General features: G+C 41.1%; 1 protein-coding gene across 1 annotated transcript in view; it reads right to left on the bottom strand.

The window, feature by feature from the left end:
- LOC107105868 (adhesion G protein-coupled receptor B3) overlaps positions 1-23,017 on the bottom strand; it is a 436,732-nt gene that overhangs the window by 60,619 nt on the left and 353,096 nt on the right. Inside the window, exon 10 of the mRNA XM_015405914.1 lies at positions 22,303-22,411. Within this exon, the coding sequence (XP_015261400.1) occupies positions 22,303-22,411 (109 nt within the window). The remainder of the gene's footprint in view (positions 1-22,302; positions 22,412-23,017) is intronic.

Here is a 23,017-nt window from a genome sequence, read left to right on the forward strand (position 1 = left end):
GTTGAATTTGTGGATAGGACAATTCAGAACATTACATTCCCACTTGAACAGCAGTCTCAGAATAGTTATGTCTATTTCCACATAACTGACTTCTGCCATGTGAATTAGACTAAAATCGCTCCTGTGAATGCACACCTATGGAGAAGATGTTATCATTATTATTTTCTGGAAAGGGGAAGCATATTTCTAAGTCCCAGTTCCTATACAGGCAACAGAATTAATACAAGAAAGTCATGAATAGACATGAGAGGGGCTTTTGTAGATCTATCAAAAATTCTTACTTTTCTCCCTATGATCCCGTTTCAGGAACAAAACCTTTTTTGAAAAAAACATGATATGTAGGGGTTGTAGCATCCTTCTTAATTTCATATGAGACCAGGTAACTCATAAGAGTTCAGATGCCATTTTTGTTGCCTTAGCAATCTCATTGCTAGGCAAGATGTTCATCAGGCATTCTGCTGTAGAGTCCCAGTGGAGAAATCTTTTCCTTCATCCATGCATTGGGTGTCAGACAGGATGCCTAATGTTAGGATTAGGAAACTAAATTATTTGCTAAGGCCCAGCAGTGGAACTTGAGGCAAATGACAAAAATGTTTCCTGAACTCTCCCAAGATGAGAGCTCAGCTACCATTTTGGCTACCATAGCAACCTTGTCAGATCATGAGGATATCGGGAAGGGGATTCCTTTCCCACAATTCCTTGTAAGTCAACTGCTTGAAACCCTACGAATATAATCTAGAGTTGTATGTGGAATCCTTATTGTGACTTTCCATAAATGAAAATTCACAATATAATTTTAGAAAGTCATATCTTGAATAGTATGAAACGTTATGTAAGACTCATGCCATCTGCATGTCTGCAATGCAACATCTACATTAGTTCCTACTGAGGAATTGTACAATTCATCCTGAAGAGACCTTGCAGTAGAAACATCCATGCCTTTAGTGATCTCAGATGAAAATTTAAGCACTCTAATAAAAATTGCTGTTAAATGAGATATGAATGCTGAGGCTGAAAGAAAAAGGGTATTTTTGGAAGATTCTGTGTAATCCAAGTGCTTGATCTTTTGTAGGCCTAGATCTGAATAATAATTTTATTATAACCATGCACCCATAGAATTAAGCTAGAATGTCATTTTACTGAATCATCTGGATACTATTTTCGCATTATGAAGCGATGCTCAGTTACTGGCACAGTGAATCACTCATATTCTCTCAGAAGTAAGTCCTACTATATTCAGTGAGGCTTGCTGCTTCACAGGGGTCATTTTAAAGAAAAAGGGGTGCAGGAGCTCATTAGCATAACTCATTATTATAACTTGTTTGCATATGCCACACCCCCTGACATCACCAGAAGTGTGTCAGAAGGCAACACCCACCACTTAGGCTCCACTGGACTGTTTTGGATTGCTAGGTATTGGGGGGGGGATGTGCAGATCTGTCCTCACAGAGGACGGAGAGCTTGTACTTGGTCTTGGTCTTAAAGGTGCCACTGGACTGTTTTGGATTGCTAGCTAGCTTTAATTGGGTGTTATCTATCCCTTTGAGTGGCTGGCTGATTAAGAGTTATTTGTTCTTGAGGGTGGGGCAAAACCTTGACATTCCTCCAGTTAACCAATTTATGCAGTGGAAGCTTCAAAATTCCACCTCACAGATCCATCACCTGTAAACTGGAGGAGGATAAGGAGGGAGAAAGAAAGAAACGGTGGCACAATTAAGACACCTCTGACCACCCCTTTCCAACTTATTTCTATGGAGTACCTTCTGCATTTGGTCACTATCCTCCATCAACTAGGTTTCTGGGGTTAAGGAAGAGAATGTAGAAGACAAAATTAAACCTATCATACAGCTCCAAAGATTGAGCTTGATTTGTAAAACACAAATTTAATTTTAATTACATCATGCTGCCTACTGGTGAGAGAATTATGGGGCTCTGTGCTTTGAGGGCCAGTTCAGACAACCATTGCACACATGACAGTTTCTTGACAATGCACTTTTAATTGCATTGCACCAACCCATCTTTAAATTTCATGCGCTAAGGCATATATGAAGGCTCACAATACTAAGCATGTAGACTGGGAAGTAAACCCCATTGAAACACTGTTTACTTTTTAGTAAATATACTTAGGATCATGTCATACTGCACAACACACAACTTTTTAAAAAACATGGCACTATGACAAAATACAGTTTGTGTGTGTTTTTTTGTCTCTTTATGTAACTTGAGAGTGATTTTATTATCATTGTGTTTGTGTTCCTTTTGCTTTCAAGGACTATGTGTTCAATAAAACTCATAAAAAGATTTTGCAATAGTGAAGAAAGATAATTTTGCAACAAAACCTTATCGTTCCAAATGTTCCAGAAGCTTACTTGGAAAGGAGCAGAGCTCTATTTTGGAGTAAATGCATGCTTATCCAATGAAGAGTAGTCACCATGTACAGCAGTGGTATGATATACAACTGTCTACACTGTCTTGCTCATTCTTGGGGAAAATTTTCAGCCCATGAAATGTACAGCAAAAGTTGATAAGGTGATTCCCTGGTGTGGCCAGTGGTGGAGGGGTGACCAGGGGAGGAGGGAGAAAGCCCATCAATACTGGTAACCTTTAAGTGGTGGTGATGAAGGCAGGGACATCACAGAACTGTAAGCATACGACTGGTGCCACTGATATCAACAGACCATGCCCATGTTGGGAGTTTCCAGACAGTCAGTAATTGCACATTAGCCCCATGCTGACTGTACACAGGAAAGCTCCTTTAAAATCCTTGCTGTTCCTCATGAATGTGTTCCTAGAAGAACTCCTACATGTGAAGTAGATATCTATTTTGGAAACAAAAGAAGTTTCCCAGCTAGATCAATATATTTGAAATCTGCATTCTCAAATAGTTTACATAATCTATCAGTTCCTATTATCTACTTAGCTATAGAAAGAAACAGTCTGACAAAACATGTATCTAATGAGGTGAGCTCATGTTGTCATAAATGTGTTAGACTCGGGGGCATAGACTTTCCGATTTCCCGGAGGAAAGGCTGGGGCTGGGCCAGAGGCGTTGCTATGCTAGGTCCTTAAAAGAACTGAGGCCCAGTGACATCATAGGGAGGAGCCAGTGACATCACAGGCCATTGTCACTATCCATGGAGGCGGAGTCATGTGGGATTTGGGAAGGGGCTCTTCAGAAATTTAGGAGGGGCTGGGAATCCATGAGAAACCCCAGCCATGCCTTTGGGCTTGGTTAAACCCAGGAAAAGGGAGTTGGCCAGTGGTTATAGTGGTATCTCAGCAGTCTCAGCAGTCTCCTGCTGTGTCTTTTTTTTTAAATCACTTTTAGAAGGCAACCTTTAAGATTTACAAATATACATACCATGAAGATAAACAAATGGTCACAAATTTGACAGTAAGGAAGGCAACACAGAAAAGCCTGTAGGGGAACATATTCCTAGATCAAACAGAATTCCCACCTCATGGAACAAAGCTATAATAACATTGATTCATAAACCTAACTCGAAAGAAGAAGAAATAAAAAATTATAGACCCATTTCCTTATTAAACACAGACTATAAATTATTTGCAAAAATCTTGGCTAACAGATTGAAGAAGGTACTGATTTACATAAAGATCAATCAGGATTTCTACTTAAAGGAGAATACAAAATAATATTAGAAAAATAATCAATGTGTTAAAATATTATGAACAACATCCAGGGAAACCAATGATATTAACACTATTAGATGCAGAAAAAGCATTCAATAACATTGGAATTATATCTTTAAAAAGTTTACGGTTTGGGAATGTGGGAACAATTTTCTTACAATGATAAAGGCTATATACAATACCCAAAATGCCAAAATTTTAGTTAATGGTGAACCCACTCAGAATATTCCCATTCAAAAAGGCACTAGACAGGGTTGCCCCCTATCTCCGTTATTGTTTATTTTTACTATTGAGTCATTAGCTGAAAGGATAAGAAATAATGAAATGATAAAAGGTCTGAATGTAAGAGGCGAAACCTTTAAACTGCAAGCTTTTGCAGATGACCTGATTTTTATATTAGAAGAGCCAGAATACTCTTTAAAGTATCTACTAGAAGATATTCAGGGATTTGGGAATCTTGCAGGCTTTAGAATCAATGTTCAAAAGACTAAAATTATAGTCAAAATTGCCCACAGAAAATGATACAAAGAATAAACAAAATATCAAAAATGGAGGTAGTGGAAAAAGCGAAATACTTAGGAATATGGATATCAAACAAAACATCGACACTATATGAAGACAACTACTTGCAACTCTTAAAAGGTATAAATGGGGACTTAAAGCATTCGGATAAAATACATCTGTCTTTACTGGGTAGAATAGCGACAGTTAAAATGAATATTGCGCCAAGATTCCTTTTTCCTCGCACAGAAATTTACCAATACTAAAAAATTATAAGTATTTTAAAGACTTGGAGAAAACTGTAAACAACTTCATTTGGCAGTCTAAAAAACCAATAATAAAAACTAAATATCTTCAGGATAGTAAAAAGAGAGGAGGCTTTGCTTTGCCTAATTGGCAACTGTATTACTTTGCAGCTTCAATGGTATGGATTAAAGAATGGGCAGTGCTAGAGGACATTAGAACAGTAGCAGAGGGATCAGATTTAGCAATGGGATGGCACGTGTACCTATGAAGGATAAAATCCACTCTAATTTCCATACACATATAATCAGAAGCTCCCTCATTAAAGTATGGAATTTAATAAAACATAAAAACTATACTAAAATACAAACATGGCTATCCCCGATAGATGCATTTGCTAAACCATCACTTAAAGTAGGGAAAACGAATGAAAGTTATGGCAACTTATTAAATAAACAGGCTGAATTGAATTCAGATGAGGCTTTATTGAAACATAACATAAAACTATCCTGTGGGGAAAGAATGTATTAAAATCAAGGTATAATGAAGATTTAAAAAACAGGATTTTACACTAGTTTAAATGGATTTGACAAAATCTGGTTATCTTCCAGTGATAAGCTTATTCAGAAACTCTATACCATATTGATACTTTTTACAAGAAGAAACTATAAAAATGTCAATGTTAGCTTGGATAAAAGAGATTGGGCATCCAATAGAAGCAGATCAATGGACTAAAACATGGAAATCATTAAATTTCATGAGAGCTACCCCGTGCAAGGAAAAATATATAAAATGTTTTATAAGTGGCACTGGACTTCTGCCAAAGTAGCAAAGTGCTTCCTGAAGGTGTCCAATTTATGTTGGAGATGTGGTAAAAATGTAGGATCGTACCTCCACATATGGTGGAGGTGTGACAAAATCCAAAAATGTTGGGGGGAAATTGCTGAAATACTTCTAGATGTCATAAAAATCAATATTCCTTTAATACCAGAAATCTGGCTACTTAATATGATTCTGGAAAAAATAAAAAAACATACACAGGTAATTATATATTTCATAACCGCAGCCAGAATATTGATAGCAAGGCACTTCAAACTCATATCCTATAAGTGAGTATAAGCACATTTTGAGGCTATTCAGAACAGTGCCCATAGTCATGACTCCAAATAAAACTCACATTTATGCCACCTAGTATTTTATATACCTTGCCTTCTTAGCATACCTCTTAGAAACTCCACCTTAAAAACACAGAGATTCAGAACAAAATAAATCACATAATTAAAGTTAATGGGAAAAAGTTGCATTGCTGTGCATGGTTAATTTTTGCTCTTCAGGTTCAACTTGCAAAACACATTTGACTTCAACAAATGATCTTCAGACTGCTGAAATACAACTTTAACTGCACCAGAAAGGACTTTCCTCTTCCTAATTACAAATCTATCCATAATAAATTGAAATGAATGGTGAACTGAAAACAATTCAAAGGAAAATATCAGGATTCGGAAGGAGGAGAAATTATATATAAACTAAGTATAAGGTCCGTTGTGGAAATAAATACAATGAGCTCTAGAAAGAAGCTCTGGGAGAGTGCTCCGTCCTTGGACACTCAATGTCAATTTGCTGTGGCGACCTCAGCAGGGTATAATGACACAGAGTCCACCATTTTCTTTAGAGGAACTGATCTCTGCTACCTGAAGAGCAGTTGTAATTTTCAGTGATCTCCACCCCTCACCTGGACATTAGCAACAATGGTTCACCAGGAGGAAATAGCTGGTTTGGAGGGTGGGGTTTATGGCATTGTACCTGAGGTCCCACCCCTCCTCAAACCTCACCCTCTCCAGGCTCCACCCCTCAAATCTCCAGGAATTTCCCAACCTGGAGGAAGCAACCCTATATCCTTCCCATCCAATCGTCAACTTACCTTTATCTGCCCCTCTGACTTCAGCTTTCCATCTCCTCCCCCTCCCTCCTGGAGATCAGTTGTAATTCTGAGTGATCTCCCGCCTCCACCTAGAGATTGGTAACAATGGTTCGCCAGGAGGAAATAGCTGGTTTGGAGGGTGGAATCTATGGCACTGTACCTGTCTGAGATCTCACTCCTTCTCTAACCTCACCGTCTCCAGGCTCCACCCCTCAAATCTCCAGAAGTTTCCCAACCTGGAGTTGGTAACTCTATCTCCCTCCCAGCCAACCATCAACCTACCTTTATCTGCCCCTCTGACTTCAGCTTTCCATCTCCTCCCTCCTAGAGAGCAGTTGTAATTTTGAGTGATCTCCAGACCTCACCTGGAGATTGGCAACAATGGTTCCCTGGGGGAAAGTTACAGCTTACATCATTCTCCTCTCCCTGTTTTGACTTGCACAACAATCCTGTTTTACTGACAGAACCAAGCTTGGTTGCCTAGCAATTTTCACAGTTTATTCTGACAGGAAAGTGACCAAGTTGGCAGTGGGCAGGGGGTTATGCTAAAAGTCTGTGACTGGTCCAAAAGCTTCCACAGCAAGAACCTGGATCTGGCAGACCCTGCTCTGAAGTGCTAACTGCTATGCCTAGGGTAGCCAACCTCCAGGTGGAGCCTGAAGATTGCCAGGTATCACAACTGAACTCCACACAACAGATTTCTTCCCCTCCTCCGGAGAAAATAACTGCTTTGGAGGGTGGGCTCTATGGCCTTCTGTTCAGCTGAGGCCTCTTCCATCCCCAAACTCTGGCTTCCTTAGAAACAGAATATCCAGGAATTTCCCAACCTGGAGCTGGCAACCCTAGTCAGGACTGGCCCCAATGAGTTCCTCACAAAGGCCTGGAAGGGGTTTTCTTCCTTGTCTTTTTACTGACAGAACCAAGCTTGGTTGCCTACCAACAGCCACTGAGGGAAAAGTTAGTTCCACAGAGGAGCCAAGCAGCAGAAGTGTCTTCGTCAGGCAAGACAGCCGTTTGCCAGTTATTCGGACAGGGAACAGTGGCTGAAGTGGGACTGAATGGGGAAGTGGAGCAGACCCAGCCCCCAGCCAATAGAACACAAGTAGTCTTGATTGGTGGCTGATGAGCCAATGGCTGATGGAGCACATTGCATAGTCAATGTATTCTGGGACTGGAGTAACAACCCCCCAGAGTGGAATGAGAGTCCCTGGGATTAGCAAAAGTATTCTGGGACTGGAATGACAGCCCTCAGAGTGGAATGATAGTCCCTGGAAGTAGCAGAAGTATTCTGGGACTGGAATGACAGCCCTCAGAGTGGAATGATAGTCCCTGGAAGTAGCAGAAGTATTCTGGGACTGGAATGACAGCCCTCAGAGTGGAAAGATAGTCCCAGAACAGATCTGTAACTCCCAGGGGCTGTCATTCCACTCTGCAAATTTAGAAGCTGCAGGGATTACATGATTAACATGACTATCCCTCCTATTATCTCTATATAATAATCCTCTCAGCGTATTGGCCGTTTCCAGCTCTCCCATTGGATATGCAATACACTCCATCAGCCATTGGCCCATCAGCCATTGGCTGGGTGCTGGGTCTGATCCTCTTCCCCACCCACTCCCACTTCAGCCATTGTTCCCTGTCCGAATAACTGACAAATGGTTGTCACTCCTGACAAAGACACTTCTGCTGCTTGGCTCCACTCTGGGGGCTGCCATTTGAGTCCCGGAACACCTCTACTACTCCCAGGGGCCATCATTCCACTCTGGGGGCTGTCATTCCAGTCCCAGAGCACTGAGCCTATTCCCAGGGGTTGTCCTATCATTCCACTCTACAACCTGTCATTCAAGTCTCAGAGCACAGATTCTATTGCTAGGGATCATCATTCCACTCTGGGGGCTGTCATTCAAGTACCAGAGCACAGACTGTCTTCCTAGGGACCGTAATTCCACTCTGGGGGCTGTCATTCTAGTCCCAGAGCACAAATACTATTCCTAGGGACTGTCTTTCCACTGGAGGCTGTCATTCCAGTCCCAGAGTAGCCTATCTGGGCCCAAACACCTTAATGGAAAAACCATTTCACATTTTCTTTGCAACTTTTGTTGTGCTGCAATGTATTACAGTGGAGCCCATGCAAGTCAATTGGCATTCCTAGCTCCCATTATCTCCAATGGACCTTCAAGCCTCTCCTATTGTTTCCAGTGGACTGTCCGAGGTCAAGGTACCAGTGAAGACAGAGTAAAGTGAGCAAAGTCCAAAACACCAAGTCAAAACGTAGCCTAGGGTTACCAGAAGTTGTATTAAAGAGTTCAGAAGCCGAAAGCCATTAGTCATTAGTCAGAAGTCAGGGTACACAGTCCGTAGTCAGGGAGTCGGAGAGAAACAACGTCACGCAAACCAGAGTTAGGAGCCGGGAAGTCAGTACGAAAACCAGGAGACAGGAACGCAGAATCCGGGGTGCAGCGAGTCGTCCAAGAGACTAGTTGCCAGCATGAGTTGTGGATCTGAGAGAGCTGCCTAAAGAGCTCGTTCCACTAGTTAGCCAATTACCGGCTGCTAACAGGGTCCTGGCTCCAGACAGTACTCTGGGCTTAGAGTACGTCGACCTCGCATGCACGCCTCCTTTTGCCAGGTCGCCATGTCCCGTTGCCTTTGCCCTCTCAAACCAGCCACCGGTGGAGGGGAATCAGGAGGCGTGGTGCTTGTGCTCGGCTCTGCCGGTGCAGCTCCAGGTGCAAATGCTCCTGTTGATTGGTGCTCATCCTCCTCAGGATTTAGGCCCAGCTATTCAAGGGGTGCAGGGAACTCAACCTCGGAAGTTGAGCGTGCAGAATCCCCTGGGTCAGGGTCCTCGGGGTCAGGCTGCATGGCGGGCATGACATGGACAATCCTGTCATTCCTTTTATACATCCCAGTTAGATTCCCCTTTGAAACTGTTCCACACCATTTTAAGTAACAGCAAAATGAAGAGCATAAACATGTACAAGAGTGCACATTTCTTGCCAATGTTTTCTCTGGGCTCCACACTGAGACCAGATAAACAGACGTAATCAGTGACATTCTTGACCAGTGTAGAGGTACACCAATAGGAAGGTGCAGAGTCAAATGATGCTCTGGTGATGCTACCTGCCTGACACCAATTAGTGATTTTCCTCTGTATAAATTATAACTGATGTCATCTGGGGTATAAGACCTTCTGCCTTTCCTGGTTATGACAGTATACAGCCCTGAATCACCTTTTTCTTACAATAAACAGTTAATTATCTAATTCATCGGACTCTGACTGTATGTCTCATATTCGACCCCAGGAGCACACGGGGCACAGATTTGTGCTACAGAAGGAACTTCTATGAAAAACAAGATATGGCTGCAATCCCCAAGTAATGCCAGACCACTAGGGTCAGAAGAAGATAAAAATGAAATTCATAACATGACAAAATGAAGAGCCACTGATTGAGAAGAGATCTCCAGGAGGATAATCTAAATTTAAAGGTTGCCTTTGTCCAGGCAATAAAATCCTGAAACCTGTTTTGTCTAACACTGTCTACCCATGTATGCACATTCCTGTATTAAACATCTAATGGGGGGGAGTTTATAAGCATTTTTGTAATAAGGATTAAAATGTTTTCTAGCATTCACATTCCTTGTTTCATATGTGCAAATATTGGCAAGGATTTTTAACCTTAGAATGCAGGGTTGCCAGGCAATGCAACTGCCAGGAGGGTTGGGGGGGGCAGCATTGTGTGAGTTTGTTCATTTGTTTGTTTATTTAATGCAGCCCCTTATTCTTACTGGAAGTAAGAATACGTACCTCTAGAAATTGCCAGAAACTCTGATAAAAGCATAGAGTTTCTGGTGATTCCTAGAGCTTACCTTTGTCACTTCCATTAAGAATATCCAGTGAATACATGAGGCTGCATTTAAAATTTAAAAAATCTCACAACCACTCGAAACAGCAGCAGGCAAAAGGAACTCAGGTGGGGTATCCCCCACTCCCACCAGGGGCTTGGCAGCCCTATTAGAATAGCTTACCTTGGACTCTAATCTGGGAAAACCGGGTTTGCTTCCCCACTTCTCCAAATGCTGTAACCTTCTGCCCTTCCTGGTTATGGCAGTATACAGCCCTGTATCTCCTGTTTCTTGCAATAAACAGTTAATTATCTAATTCATCGGGCTCTGACTGTATGTCCCATATTTGACCCCGGGAGCACACGGGGCACAGATTTCAGAGCTCTTCTCTCAAGGGCAGTTCTTGGGAGAGCTCTCTCAGCCCCACCTACCTCACAGGGTATCTGTTGTGGGGAGGGGAAGGGAAAGGGATTGTAAACCACTCTGAGACTCCTTTGGGTAGTGAAAGGCAGGGTATAAATACACAGGGTATAAATACAATCTCTTCTTCTCTCTCTCCTATCACATTTTTAGCCTACCCTTTCCCCAAGGAGCTCCAGACAGTGTAAATTGTTGTCCCTTCATTCATTTCATACTCACAACAGCTCTGTGAGGTACATTATAGGGGTCTGCATCTGCATACAGCCAAGCTGAAAATATATTGTGAATTAGCTATTCGGGCTTGGCTCAGGTATATCTGAATAAAAACTAACAGTCACAGAATTCTGGGAGTACTAAAAAGTTATCTCTCAGAATTTTTTAAGGCACCTCTGCCCCCTGTAACAGCTCTTTAATCTTTTTTAAGGAGAAAGGGAAGGAATGCATGACTAACGGGTTTTCCTTCTGCAGGAGGTAGAGCCCGCCTGGGCCCCAATAGCTAGGGAATGAGTGCCAAACTGTTGGGCTGGCATGCAAGCTAACAGCAGGAAATCACAGCTGGCCACAGCTTTGAAAGTCTCTAGAAGTCTTTGGAGCCTCAAGAAGGATTCTGGAGACTTGTGAAAGCCAGCAGACTTGTCCAGCAGCCATTCTTCACCTTTCAGGGTCTGGATAGGCTCTGCCTCCCACAGAAGAAACGGCCAACAACTGTGAAGTAGCCCTAGACTCTGGAGTTCTCAAACTTCAAAAGGCTACGAGGGGATTTCCTTTTAAATTACAGGGCAGGCTTTTTTTAGGGAAGGAAGGCATGACTAATGGGTTTTCCTTCTGTAGGAGGTAGAGCCCGCCTGGGCCCCAATAACTAGAGAATGAGTGCCAAACTGTTGGGCTGGCATGCAAGCTAACAGCAGGAAATCACAGCTGGCCACAGCTTTGAAAGTCTCTAGAAGTCTTTGGAGCCTCAAGAAGGATTCTGGAGACTTGTGAAAGCCAGCAGACTTGTCCAGCAGCCATTCTTCACCTTTCAGGGTCTGGATAGGCTCTGCCTCCCACAGAAGAAACGGCCAACAACTGTGAAGTAGCCCTAGACTCTGGAGTTCTCAAACTTCAAAAGGCTACGAGGGGATTTCCTTTTAAATTACAGGGCAGGCTTTTTTTCTATAGGGATACTTTTCAAGTGTCAAAATTCACAAACCCCAAAATTGTTCCCGAAAATAATTGTTAAAGCGAAAACAGGCTCTCTCCCAATTTCGGCGTAACTAAAAGCATGCCCTGTAAAAAATCCAAACCCAAAATTAAAACATCCCCCCCCCCAATAGATTAGGCTAAAGAAAATGACTGGTTTAGGGCTACAAAGTGAGTTTTTGGAATGAGTGGGGATTTGAACTCTCCAGTTCAGTTGTAATACTCTAACCACAACTCTGCACTAGCTGTCAGAGTGGAAGAGTTGCAATTCTTATTGTTCTCCTTGCAAATTCCACTATTTTCCTCATTTTCTTCAGGGGCCACTGGAAAGGCCGAAAAATGTTCATGGGTGAATTACCACCTTGTAAAAAAAATCTAAGCAATTATGTGTGTTCACGAACAATGGGGCTTAAAGTCTTATAATGAGCACTACTATACAGATTAAAATGAGTACTTTAATTTTGTAATGATTTTTATGCCAGTCATTTATGTGTATCAATGCACAACAGAGGAGGAAAAAAAGAGCCTTTCATTGTGCACACTTAAATAATGTTCATCAATGCAATGACAGGGCTGAAAACCGAGGAAAGGTAATGTACATTGAAGTAAAAAGAAATTACACCAGAGCAGTCAAAGACTGGGAAAACAATTACTTCAAACATGAACACACATGCACACTGGAACAGCATGCCATGGAGGGGGCCATTTTTGCTATCAAGCTTCCATATAGTTGGCCTTTCTCTTTCCCCTTCTCCCCTTCACAACCAACTTATCTCTTCCCCTATGTAGGGCCCATAAAATTCAATTTTGGGTCATTCATAGTAAAAAGATGAGCAGTGAGAGAAGTGTGTGTGGAGGGCTGGAAGTAAACAGTGATCATCCATCATAGTTTAGTAGAAAACAAAAACCCAGTTCACATGTACAGTGAACACACATATATCCTGCACATATGTGCATACATCTGTTTTAATAAACAGTCAATGTGTATTTACTTTGTCAAGGAAACCGGGGTCCAGTACCTGGAAAAATGTGGAATTTAAATTATATATTGGGCTGTACACACACTGTCCAGTACCTGGAAAAATGTGGAATTTATATATTGGGCTGTACACACACTGATTGTAACATGAGAATTACTCAATGTACATATAAAGAAAAATCAAGTGTACTCTGTACATGCCCTAGCTGACCTTATTCTAAGGCAGGCTCTTTAACTCAGAAGTTACAGTGTTCTAAAAACTTCCCATTACCTTGGAGTCTTTGTTCAGGTCGGCAGCCATCCACATGGCTCATTCTCCCTAGATGTAATCAGCCAAAGAGATCTTACCTCTTTGTGCCAAGAGATTTTATTATCTCTGTTTGGCCAGCCCCTCAGTGGGTCAAAGAAACCTTTCCTGAAATTTCCAGGAAGATATTTCCTAGCATTTTAAACTTCCCAGTTCTCTCTTCCCTTCTTGGTGTCAGCTACTAGATGGAGGTGTGAGCTGACCATTTCATTGTCTTTGGCCAGGGAATCCATTAGCATTTTAAAAGCACTGTTAGGTGAGCCTGAAGAGCAATTGACTTGACTTCCCCACTACTTCCTGGTCTCTGCTAAGACAGAGAAAAACTTTTTGAAACTAGAGGTGAAAGTTATGTAGAGTCCAAACCTTCAAAGTAAAACAAATTTCTACACAGTAGTCATGGAGGTTCTTTTAAAAATATTATTACTGACTGCTTAGATAATTAGGATCCTTAACTGAAAAAAAAAATCTCTGCTAAGCAAGATAGGGTTAAGGATGGTGGATGACTCTAAGCATCTGCCTTCCATTTCTGCTATCCCTCACTAGCCTTTGCCTCCCCTTCTCTTGAGGAGAGAATATTCTAAAAGTGCATGTGGTCATTTGGACTAACTGAAGTTCGTTAAGGGCATTCTAGTATTTGGTGACACTTTTGTATGCTTAATATTATTGGTACTGCTTTAATATAGTGATTACTCCCCTCAATAAAAGCTGTCTCTGCTTTCACCACCTTTAGGTTTTGGTGCTCTTTTCAAACTTGCTTAGGAGCCTTATTACTTTGTCATGTCCTTAAAAGATGTGCAAAACCTATATCAACAACTCTTCTAATAGAGGGATGAGAAGTATTGGAAGACTTCTCCCATATGCTTAGGCTTTCCCAGAGTGAATTCAGACTAGATTGGAAAGTGGGCTTTATTCACACAGACCTTATTTATTTATTTATTATTTCGATTTTTATCCCGCCCTCCCCGTATCTTGACCACACACAATGACAGATTTGTGGACATCGTTCTGCTGAAAAGCAAACAATTCAACACTGCAAAACAACATTCCTTATTCATTCATACATGTACCTAATGATTTTAACAGCATTTGCTTAATTCCAGATGCATTTCAATTATATTTAGAACATGGCAGAGCAGGTTGCATTTGTGCTTGAAAGATGGCATAATGCAGTTACTATTTATTTATTTATACTGAGAACCAGCATGGTTAGTGGTTAAGAATGATGGACTCTAATCTGGAGAGCCGAGTTTGATTCTGCACTCCTTCATGTGAAGCCAGCTGGGTGACTTTGGGTCAGTCAGGGCTCTTTCAGAGCTCTCTCAGCCCAACAAACAAGTCTAGCTCACCAACTAGTGGTGCATAATGCAGTGGTGTATAACACAAAAATAGTTAGAACTTATGCCTGCCAGACAATCTTTGGGTCTCCTGGCTATATACTACACACAATGCCATAAGATAATAATAATCATTATTTATTTATACTGCAATTTATGGACCACTACTCATCACACGGCCCTTACTAGAGGTGTGCATTTGGATATACCTGAGCTGAAATTAAAACCAAAATTAGCTGTTTTGGGTTGGCTCAGGAATATCCAAAATGACCCAGAATATTCCTGAAATACTGGGTGTAACAAAAAATTATCTCCTGAAAGTTTGGAGAGTATATCAGTTTTGGAGAAGTGCAGGAGTGGGGAGGGAGAGAGAGGATGCTGGCCTACCAAACAGGTATTGGTCAGCATCTCCACAATGGAGCCATTATCTCCTATGAGCAGGCCTGACCTCTCCAACAGCCCACAGGAACTAATGCCCCCATTATTTCCAATGGCACCTAGACCTGGCCTCTGTCCACCAACTGTTAGTTTGCATCAGCTGTTAGGCAGTATGTCTGCACCCTTTAAAAATTAAAGGGTTATGAGACATCAACTAATAGCCATTTGGAAGGGTCAGCTTCCTCTGTCACTCGCCCCTCCTCTGTGCTCCATGGGGAGGGGGGGTTTAGAAAAATGGTCCCAAATTTTCAGTACCTGAAAAAGTATCCTCCACCCACCAATTCTGAAGCAGTTAACAAGTGTTGAGTACCTTCAGAATAAGAAAAAAAGAAGCTTGCTTACTCTGAAATGTAGAGCTGAAATTAGCATTTTTAACACAAATCCGTAGCCCCTACCAACTTTAACCACACTTGGTTAATTATTGCAATTTCATATTATTATTCACAGCTGCCCCACAGTAGAGTTACAAGCAGCATATCCCATAAACTACTTAGCCAGAAATATTATTTTTCATGCACCGAACTATTCCAATGAGATAATTAATTTCTTAAAGTATGAAGAAAAATCTCTACACATGAACTGCAATGCAATAGAGGCTTGTTTTTCCCCTCTCCCCCTTTCCCTTCCTCAAAATCCCTGGATTGCTCAATTCATGGAAAACAAAGCAGAACATTAAAAATGTAAGTTACCAGAGCATGAGTGTACTCAGAGCTACAGTAAACACCATTACAGACAATAAAAGCTTTGTTATCTAAATACAGAAGCTTATCTTAAAAGATCAAAGCCATTAAAATTGTTGTCTCAGGGGAAGATTTAGTGATCTAAAAATGCTCAGAGAACCATGGCACCTATTTATGTTCCAGCTGTTGCGATTCCACATTTACTTAATTCACTTAAGATACTGAGAAGCTATTTGCCATTTCCCCACTCCATCCCACTCCAGCATTTACGCATACAGTAGTTATTACACTTCATCAGTTATTAATGTTTTCCGTACGGCACACTCCTTACATCTCAACAATGGATCTTTATAGCTTGACAATGTATTATGCAAAAAGGATAATCTTTTCCAAAGGTCACAAACCTTACAATATGCAGAGCGTAATTCCCTGCCCCCAAGTCCTCAAAAGGTGCATAGAAACCATGCAACAGTTTTGGGGCAGGGATAGGGACTAGCCATTGGTGACTATATAGCACACACTGAGAACTGAAACTCAGTGGACTGAAAGAGACAGGCATGACACCGCAGCAGCCTCAGGAAATAATGAGGGCAGGATAAAATGGGAGTATTCCATTCTATCTTTCTTCCAGGGGGCTGAGGGTGCATATATGATTCTGCTATACACCATTTTGTCCCCACACAAACAAACAAACAAAAGCCTGTGAGCTTGAGGGTACAGTTGCCATCATGGCTCAGTGGGGGTTTGCACCTGGGTTTCCCAACTCCAAGCCAACCATTTTAACAGCTACATCCTAATAATGGTGTGAGACACTGTTTGCATCACACTGCCTAAAGCAATTTAATAAGATAGGATCATTCATATGTTTACAGGTTATGCACCAGTGTACATTTTATAATAAACAATAAGCCTCGATGTACATTTTATTTAAACAGTGTTCTATAATAAAAGATACGTAATACAGAGCTATGATATTACATTAAGATATTAAATCACAAAGGGGAGGGGGGATAAGAAGGAAAAATGTGTTTTCCTCCTTTAAGAGAACCCCCTTAAAGCACTTAGGGAATAGAATTTTGATCGTGTTTCTTTAAGAAGGAACTAAAAGAAGATGCCTGTCTGCAGTGAGTGAATTTTGCACAGAGTTGTCCAGGACAGCAAAAGCTTTGCCAATTGCTGAGGGAGAGCATGGTAGCAGAAGACTCTCCTAATAGTGGATTGTTTGTAACCATAGATATCCGCTAAGATCAGGTTACAGCAGAGGTTTTTCTAGTATAGTTACCATCCAACGGCTCATTTGTAAATTGGATGTTTGGAACATGGATTTAAGAACCAAAAGGTTAAGAAAATCAGAATATAAGGGCCCAATAGTTCTGTGTCTAAAACTGAAGCATAAATATTGTCAAATATATGAAAATATACATGCATTTATTAGAAATTCAATAATACTATAGGCCCAAGTAATAGCCTCTGTTCAGAATAAAATAATACATTAATCCCAAAGACAGACCATTATTGACCCTGACCAAACGAGACCAAATAGAGATGAAGTAGCTGCAGGGTATTTTATCTGAGATAATGGCTGTTTGTGTCTCAATCAGAAAATATGTCCCCTTTTGTAATTCACATTTGTAATTCATAATCCTCCTCCTAACACTTATTTAGTTATATGACCTTTGGCTGATGTGATATAATTCTACAGTGTGTAACTTGAGAATCATAGACATGGGTTTTATGTGGCAGGTAGTAAAAAAAAAAGGCAGGGGTGGACTATGTATTTCAGATAGGATTATAATTGTCTTTGAGACTGTTAATACTAGTTTAGACACAATTTTTTCTACAATTAAAGGCTTTATTCAGAAATAGTAATAAGGCAACTGCATTGTTTTCCCTGCATGTCTGTTCTGTTCACATGCTATAACTGGAACCCATCCATGTCATTATCTACATAGAAAACAAATATGAAGACGCTACTCTGGAATTTTTGCATCTTTACCAATCAATCAATTTATTTAGCTCACATGACCAATGGTCTCAAGCACAGAATACAACAGCATCTTTACCAATTAAACTCATGATCTAGATGAACTTCAAAGAGTAACTCATTCCCATTGCAGCAAGGCAATCACAAAGCACAATTGCATTCTGCACTTTCCCCACCACACTTTGATTATAGCAATACTACTTAATGAATAGGATATTGTAAGACAGAAGATGATTTTTGAGCCTTTTCTCCCCATTCCTTTTGAGTTTTATGATCTTTTGCAATTTAACAATTTTGTTGAGAATATCTTTGGAGTTCTAAACTGGCTTTCCATCCCTAATTCCCCAAAGCATTTAAGTGGAATTTTCTTAAGAGCAAAAATTGACATCCCTCCAGCAGCAGCTATTCATAGCATATTTCCAACATCAACAAACTGTAACAACAAGAGCCGTTGTACAGCTATCTGTCACTGACAGGCCAAGGAGCCAAGTTCCAGAATCAAAATCAGGGACAGATCCAGAGGTCAGTTACCAGGAAGTCAGAATGGAATTCAGGGAGTTGTCCGAGAGTGAAGTCTAGCAGTCTGAAGTTGTTTACCAAACAGTGAGAGCAGTTCCAGAAGGTCAGTCAAGAGCAGGTCCATGGATCAAAACAGCAGAGACCAAAGCTGTGGTCACAAAGTCAGAGGTTTGGTGACTTGTTGCTTCCATACCTAACAGCCTCTAGCTGGTTTTGATATGCATATGCCTAAGGGTCTTGCTTGCAGCCAGCTGCTCAAGAGTAACCCTGCAACTACTCAACCAAGCTGGTGTCAGACCAGGAGGTAAGCACTCTGTCATTTTTCCTGTAGTCCAGCTCATAGCCTCTGTCTGTGGCACTCTAAGGGTGTGGGTGCTACTGGAAGGCTGGGAGTGATTTGCTTTACTTAGTTTCACCTGTTGAATCATGGCTGGAGGGTAGTGGTGGCTCTGCACCAGCTGTTGGCTGTGAATCCTGACAAGCCTGCAGTTCATCTTCCTGCTTGCTGGCTTCTGCTGACTCAGAGCTGGCTACATGGGGGCTCCTCTTCTCCTGAGTCCTCGCTGAGCCCTGGATGACCCACGACACTATCCATCTATTTGATCTGATTCCAAAGTAACAAACTTGCAGCAACACCAGTTGTTGATATGTGATGGCCCAGCATTGTCCTTATTTAAACTACATCAGAAATATACAACTTTGTGTTGTGGTATATAAAACAGTTACCTGCTGCTTATCCTTGGAGAAGGACCAGAGAGTGGGGAACCATACCTGCTGTGGCCAGAAGGGGCAATCAGAATGCAGTGGGAGTTGTCTGTTCTGAGTTTGGCTAGTTTCCCATTCCAGCATGGGAATGGGTGGAAAGGCATAGAACAGAGTCCCTTGCCACTTCAGCTGAAAAGCCTCCCCCAATGAGTCTGCATTGGTCCTAGCCAGAGAGCAAAATCTGGAGCATTTGATGCTCGCATAAGAAGCAAAGAGGTCCACCAGGGGTTGGTCCCAGTGCTGAAACACAGGGAACAAATAACTCTCCATAAGGCACCATTCTGAGAGAGCCAGTTTGGTGTAGTGGTTAAGTATATGGACTCTAATCTGGGAGAACTGGGTTTGATTCCCCACTCCTCCACTTGCAGCTGTTGGATGACCTTGGGCAAACCATAATTCTGACAAGAGCTGTTCTTGAAGGAGCAGTTACAGAAAGAGCTCTCTCAGCCCCACCTATCTCACAGTGTGTCTGTTGTGGGGAGGGGAAGGGAAAGAAGTTTGTAAGCTGCTCTGAGACTCCGAGTGAAGGGCAGAAAATTCAATCTCTTCTTCTTCTGTGTGGAGGGGGTATACCTGCTGAGATTGTCTGCCGTCATATTCACCAGTCCAGCAATGTGTATAGCTTCTAACAATATGTTGCGTTGGATAGCTCATTGCCACAAGTGGAAAGTTTCCATAGAGAGGGTGAGCAAGCCAGTACCCCTGTTTGTTTACATAGAACTCTGTTGTATTATTGTCTATGGCTATTAGAACTCCTCTGTTGGTGACTCAGGCTGCAAGGGAAACCAAAACATATCTAACTGCCCTGATTTCTAAATGGTTGATATGCAACTTCCATTCACAGGTGGACCAGTGATCACTAATATGATAGGAACCACAGTGTGCACCCCACCCCAAGAAGGAGGCATCTGTTAAAATTTGGATACCATAAGAGGGAATCCCAAAATCAGAAAAAGAAATAGGAGCTTCTCATGAGCAAATCATTTTGTTCTCTGGTTTGTTTATAGGAATCTCCAATTTCTTTTTCTGCACCATTTTTTAATATGTTAAGAGTACGTCACCAAATCTGCTTAATTTCTGTAAACTTGACCTCTAATATTTAGCTGTCTTCCCAAACGATAAGGATGCCCTTCTGTGAGCAAAAGGCACTTCCACTTGCATGAGAGAGAGAGAGAGAGAGAGAGAGAGAGAGAGAGAGAGAGAGAGAGAGAGAGATTCATGTTTTCCCAGGCTGAGATGCAACCCTCTATGCTGCATTCCATGTCATTCTCAAAGGTCTCCAATGCTAATAGACAACTTTTGGGGTGGAACAAAAGACTGCAGTGGATGAGGGTAGGCAGGTACTGTCTCTTCCGTGAGTGGAACCAAGCATGTGTACATAGTGCAATCTATAGAATTCTGTTCTTACACTTGAGTGTCTTTATTTATTTGCAATCATGACGGAGTCTCCAGTCACTTCAGGTACAATGGAAGATGTTTTATAGCAAATCATTTCTATACAGAAACATCAAGCACTGAGGAAACTTTCGTTCAGTGTTGCCCTACACAGGTCTATGCAGAATCCCATGTAGGCCAATTCAACGTGGCTGGAGCATGGCCTATGGATTGGGCAGTATGTGGACTTTAGGAAAGCCTGGGGTTTGCTGGGTGGAGGCATCACCTCTGTGCAGCACTGTCATGTAAGGCTGAGAGGTTTTGCTTCTTTTCTTCCATTTGAACTAATTCCTCTGTCATTTATATTATTTTTTTCTATGCAGCACAGAAAGCACATTCAAAGCAGTAGTACAGTGCTAAACCAGAAGAACCATTTATTTACCCATTTGTAAAACTTATTCCACATCCTTCTGCCCAAGGCAATTTACAATCAATTAAACTATGGAGAGCTAGCCCTCTCCAGTGTTTCAGACCATGTAACTATTGTTCAGAAACACCAATTAAGAGGCATAAAATCTAATCACAGCAAATGCTCCTAAAAGACACTCCCTGTTTACAGTTCAGTTTTGAACACATCTAAGAGCAAGCTATTGAAATCTCCTGGAACTTGCCCTCCAACTGAAATTTCTTTTGCTTTCAGCCTAAGATTGCAGCCCTGTGATAAACACTGAGAGAAAAATACATTTCTCTGCATCTTTTTTAAAAAAACAACACACACACAACACCACTGTAACTCTGAAGTCATATTTTGAACTCTAAACATGTATGGAGGTGTGGATTATTCCCGCAGGATCTTATGATTTAGGTATACTCCCAGCTGGGATGGGATAAATAAAAGGTGATGGATATTAGTATGAAAAAGGGGATCTGAGATCAAGAGATAGCAGCCCCATCACCTCTGAAACAAAGGACACTTTCATAAGATATATATATGTCCCTGTATACAAAATTGAAAATACCTCTCTCACAGAGAAAACAATTCATTTAAATTGAAATGTTTGCATGGTCTTGAATGCAAAAGCCCAAGTAACATCACGAGAGAGAGAGAGAGAGAGAGAGAGAGAGAGAGAGAGAGAGCTGTGGAGAGAGAGAGAGAGAGAGAGAGAGAGAGAGAGAGAGAGATGTTTAACCACAGGTGGCTGCGTATCATGAACCGCAGTATGTTACCACTTTTCATCAAACGCACTGGCTGCATTTAGGCATCACTAACAAATCTCAGAAGTGGTTTAGAATCCTTTCTAAGCAAGAAACAAAGGATATTTGTTAAAGTACCCAATTTGGATGTCTAAGCAAATAGCAGTTTATTGACAACCTCCTGGTTTGCAGCTTAGACACTAAATGCACAGGGAGGAGAGAGAAGAGAGTCCACAAAGCCAAGGACTTTGTCTTGTTCTCATCACATACAAACTGAGGTTTCTTTGTGAAGTCTGAATTCATGTGCTGTCTATAATGGCAGTCTACCTATCTAGTACTACTCATATGGCTATCACCTTAAGCAGAAATTAGAACCAAAGAAAATATTGTAAAAGACCTTACTCAGTATTCTTTCTCTTATATTTGATTATTGTGCCTATGAATTTTGCCACTTAGAGGGTGACACAATCATCTGTATCCGATAGTAGCCATGACACCTAGGCTCGCACATTTAGCAGTTCCATATCTTTACGTAAAGGGGTGACTAAATTAGCCCTCAACTCATCGAATATAGGGCACTCCATAATCATATGTACAATGTTGTTTCTTTGTTTGTTTGTATCATAATGTATGCAAAAGAGTTGTTGAAGAACAGTTAGAAACATTTCAAAGGTAATTTCAGTTCAGGACATTATTATTTTGTACAATCACTTATAAAATGTACTATGTTGCATAATTTCTAGCCTGCTTCCTAGTCAATACAAGTTATAAATCAAGGTTAGAATCTCTGTTTTATAGTCCTTAGCACTAAATTAAAATATAGCCTTCAGGGATATGACGGGTTAACTGATGACTAATAATAGGTTTGGAAGAGGCTTTTAAAAAACAAGCAACAACTATGAAATGCATACTTGCAATTTTTCAACATAGCACATGTATGATAAGATAAATTCCTATTTCTTACCTACATTTCCAGTCATTAAGTATGAATTCTGAAAGTCCATCATTCCCATTCCAACAATGTGAATAAAATCTTCAATCACCTGCATTAGTTCTATTGAGCCTGGATAGAGCTATGAAATAAAGGCCAGAAACACAATAACTAAAAGATCTTTAAAAAGACAATGGAAATAATATAATAAGCACTACCAGCATAACAGAATAAATGGAACCTGAAACAGCAGTTATTCCATATCAGCTTTTCAGCATAGAAAAAAAAGTATGCAACCATTATTTTCGAGTTTCGAATGCATCATGTACAGTGAAGCACAGTACTCTGATCTATCTATCAATAAGGGTTTTTAGAAGATCCTTCAAAGAACATTCAACTGAAAATGTTACTTCTGAGCATATTTATGCCTGCAGCGCTTTCCAAACTGAGGTTTTGCTCCACCTTTGCCTTAAAAGTTGAGTGCCTTTTTCTTTTAGCATACCCTTGACACCATTCTCTAATGGTTCAATTTCCAGGTTATCCCTGCTTTGCTTGGATGTTGCCCAAAGCAGCTCTATTAGTCTTTTTTGGAAGGAGGAGGAGATTGGATGTATACGCTGCCCTTCACTCGGAGTCTCAGAGCGGCTTACAAACTCCTTCCCCTTCCCCTCCCCACACCCTGTGAGGTAGGTGGGGCTGAGAGAGCTCTGACAGAAACTGCTCTTTTCAAGAACACCTCTGAGAGAAC

The sequence above is a fragment of the Gekko japonicus genome, unplaced genomic scaffold, assembly GCF_001447785.1.
Source record: "Gekko japonicus isolate JY-2015 unplaced genomic scaffold, Gekko_japonicus_V1.1 scaffold260, whole genome shotgun sequence".
Classification (NCBI taxonomy): Eukaryota; Metazoa; Chordata; class Lepidosauria; order Squamata; family Gekkonidae; genus Gekko; species Gekko japonicus.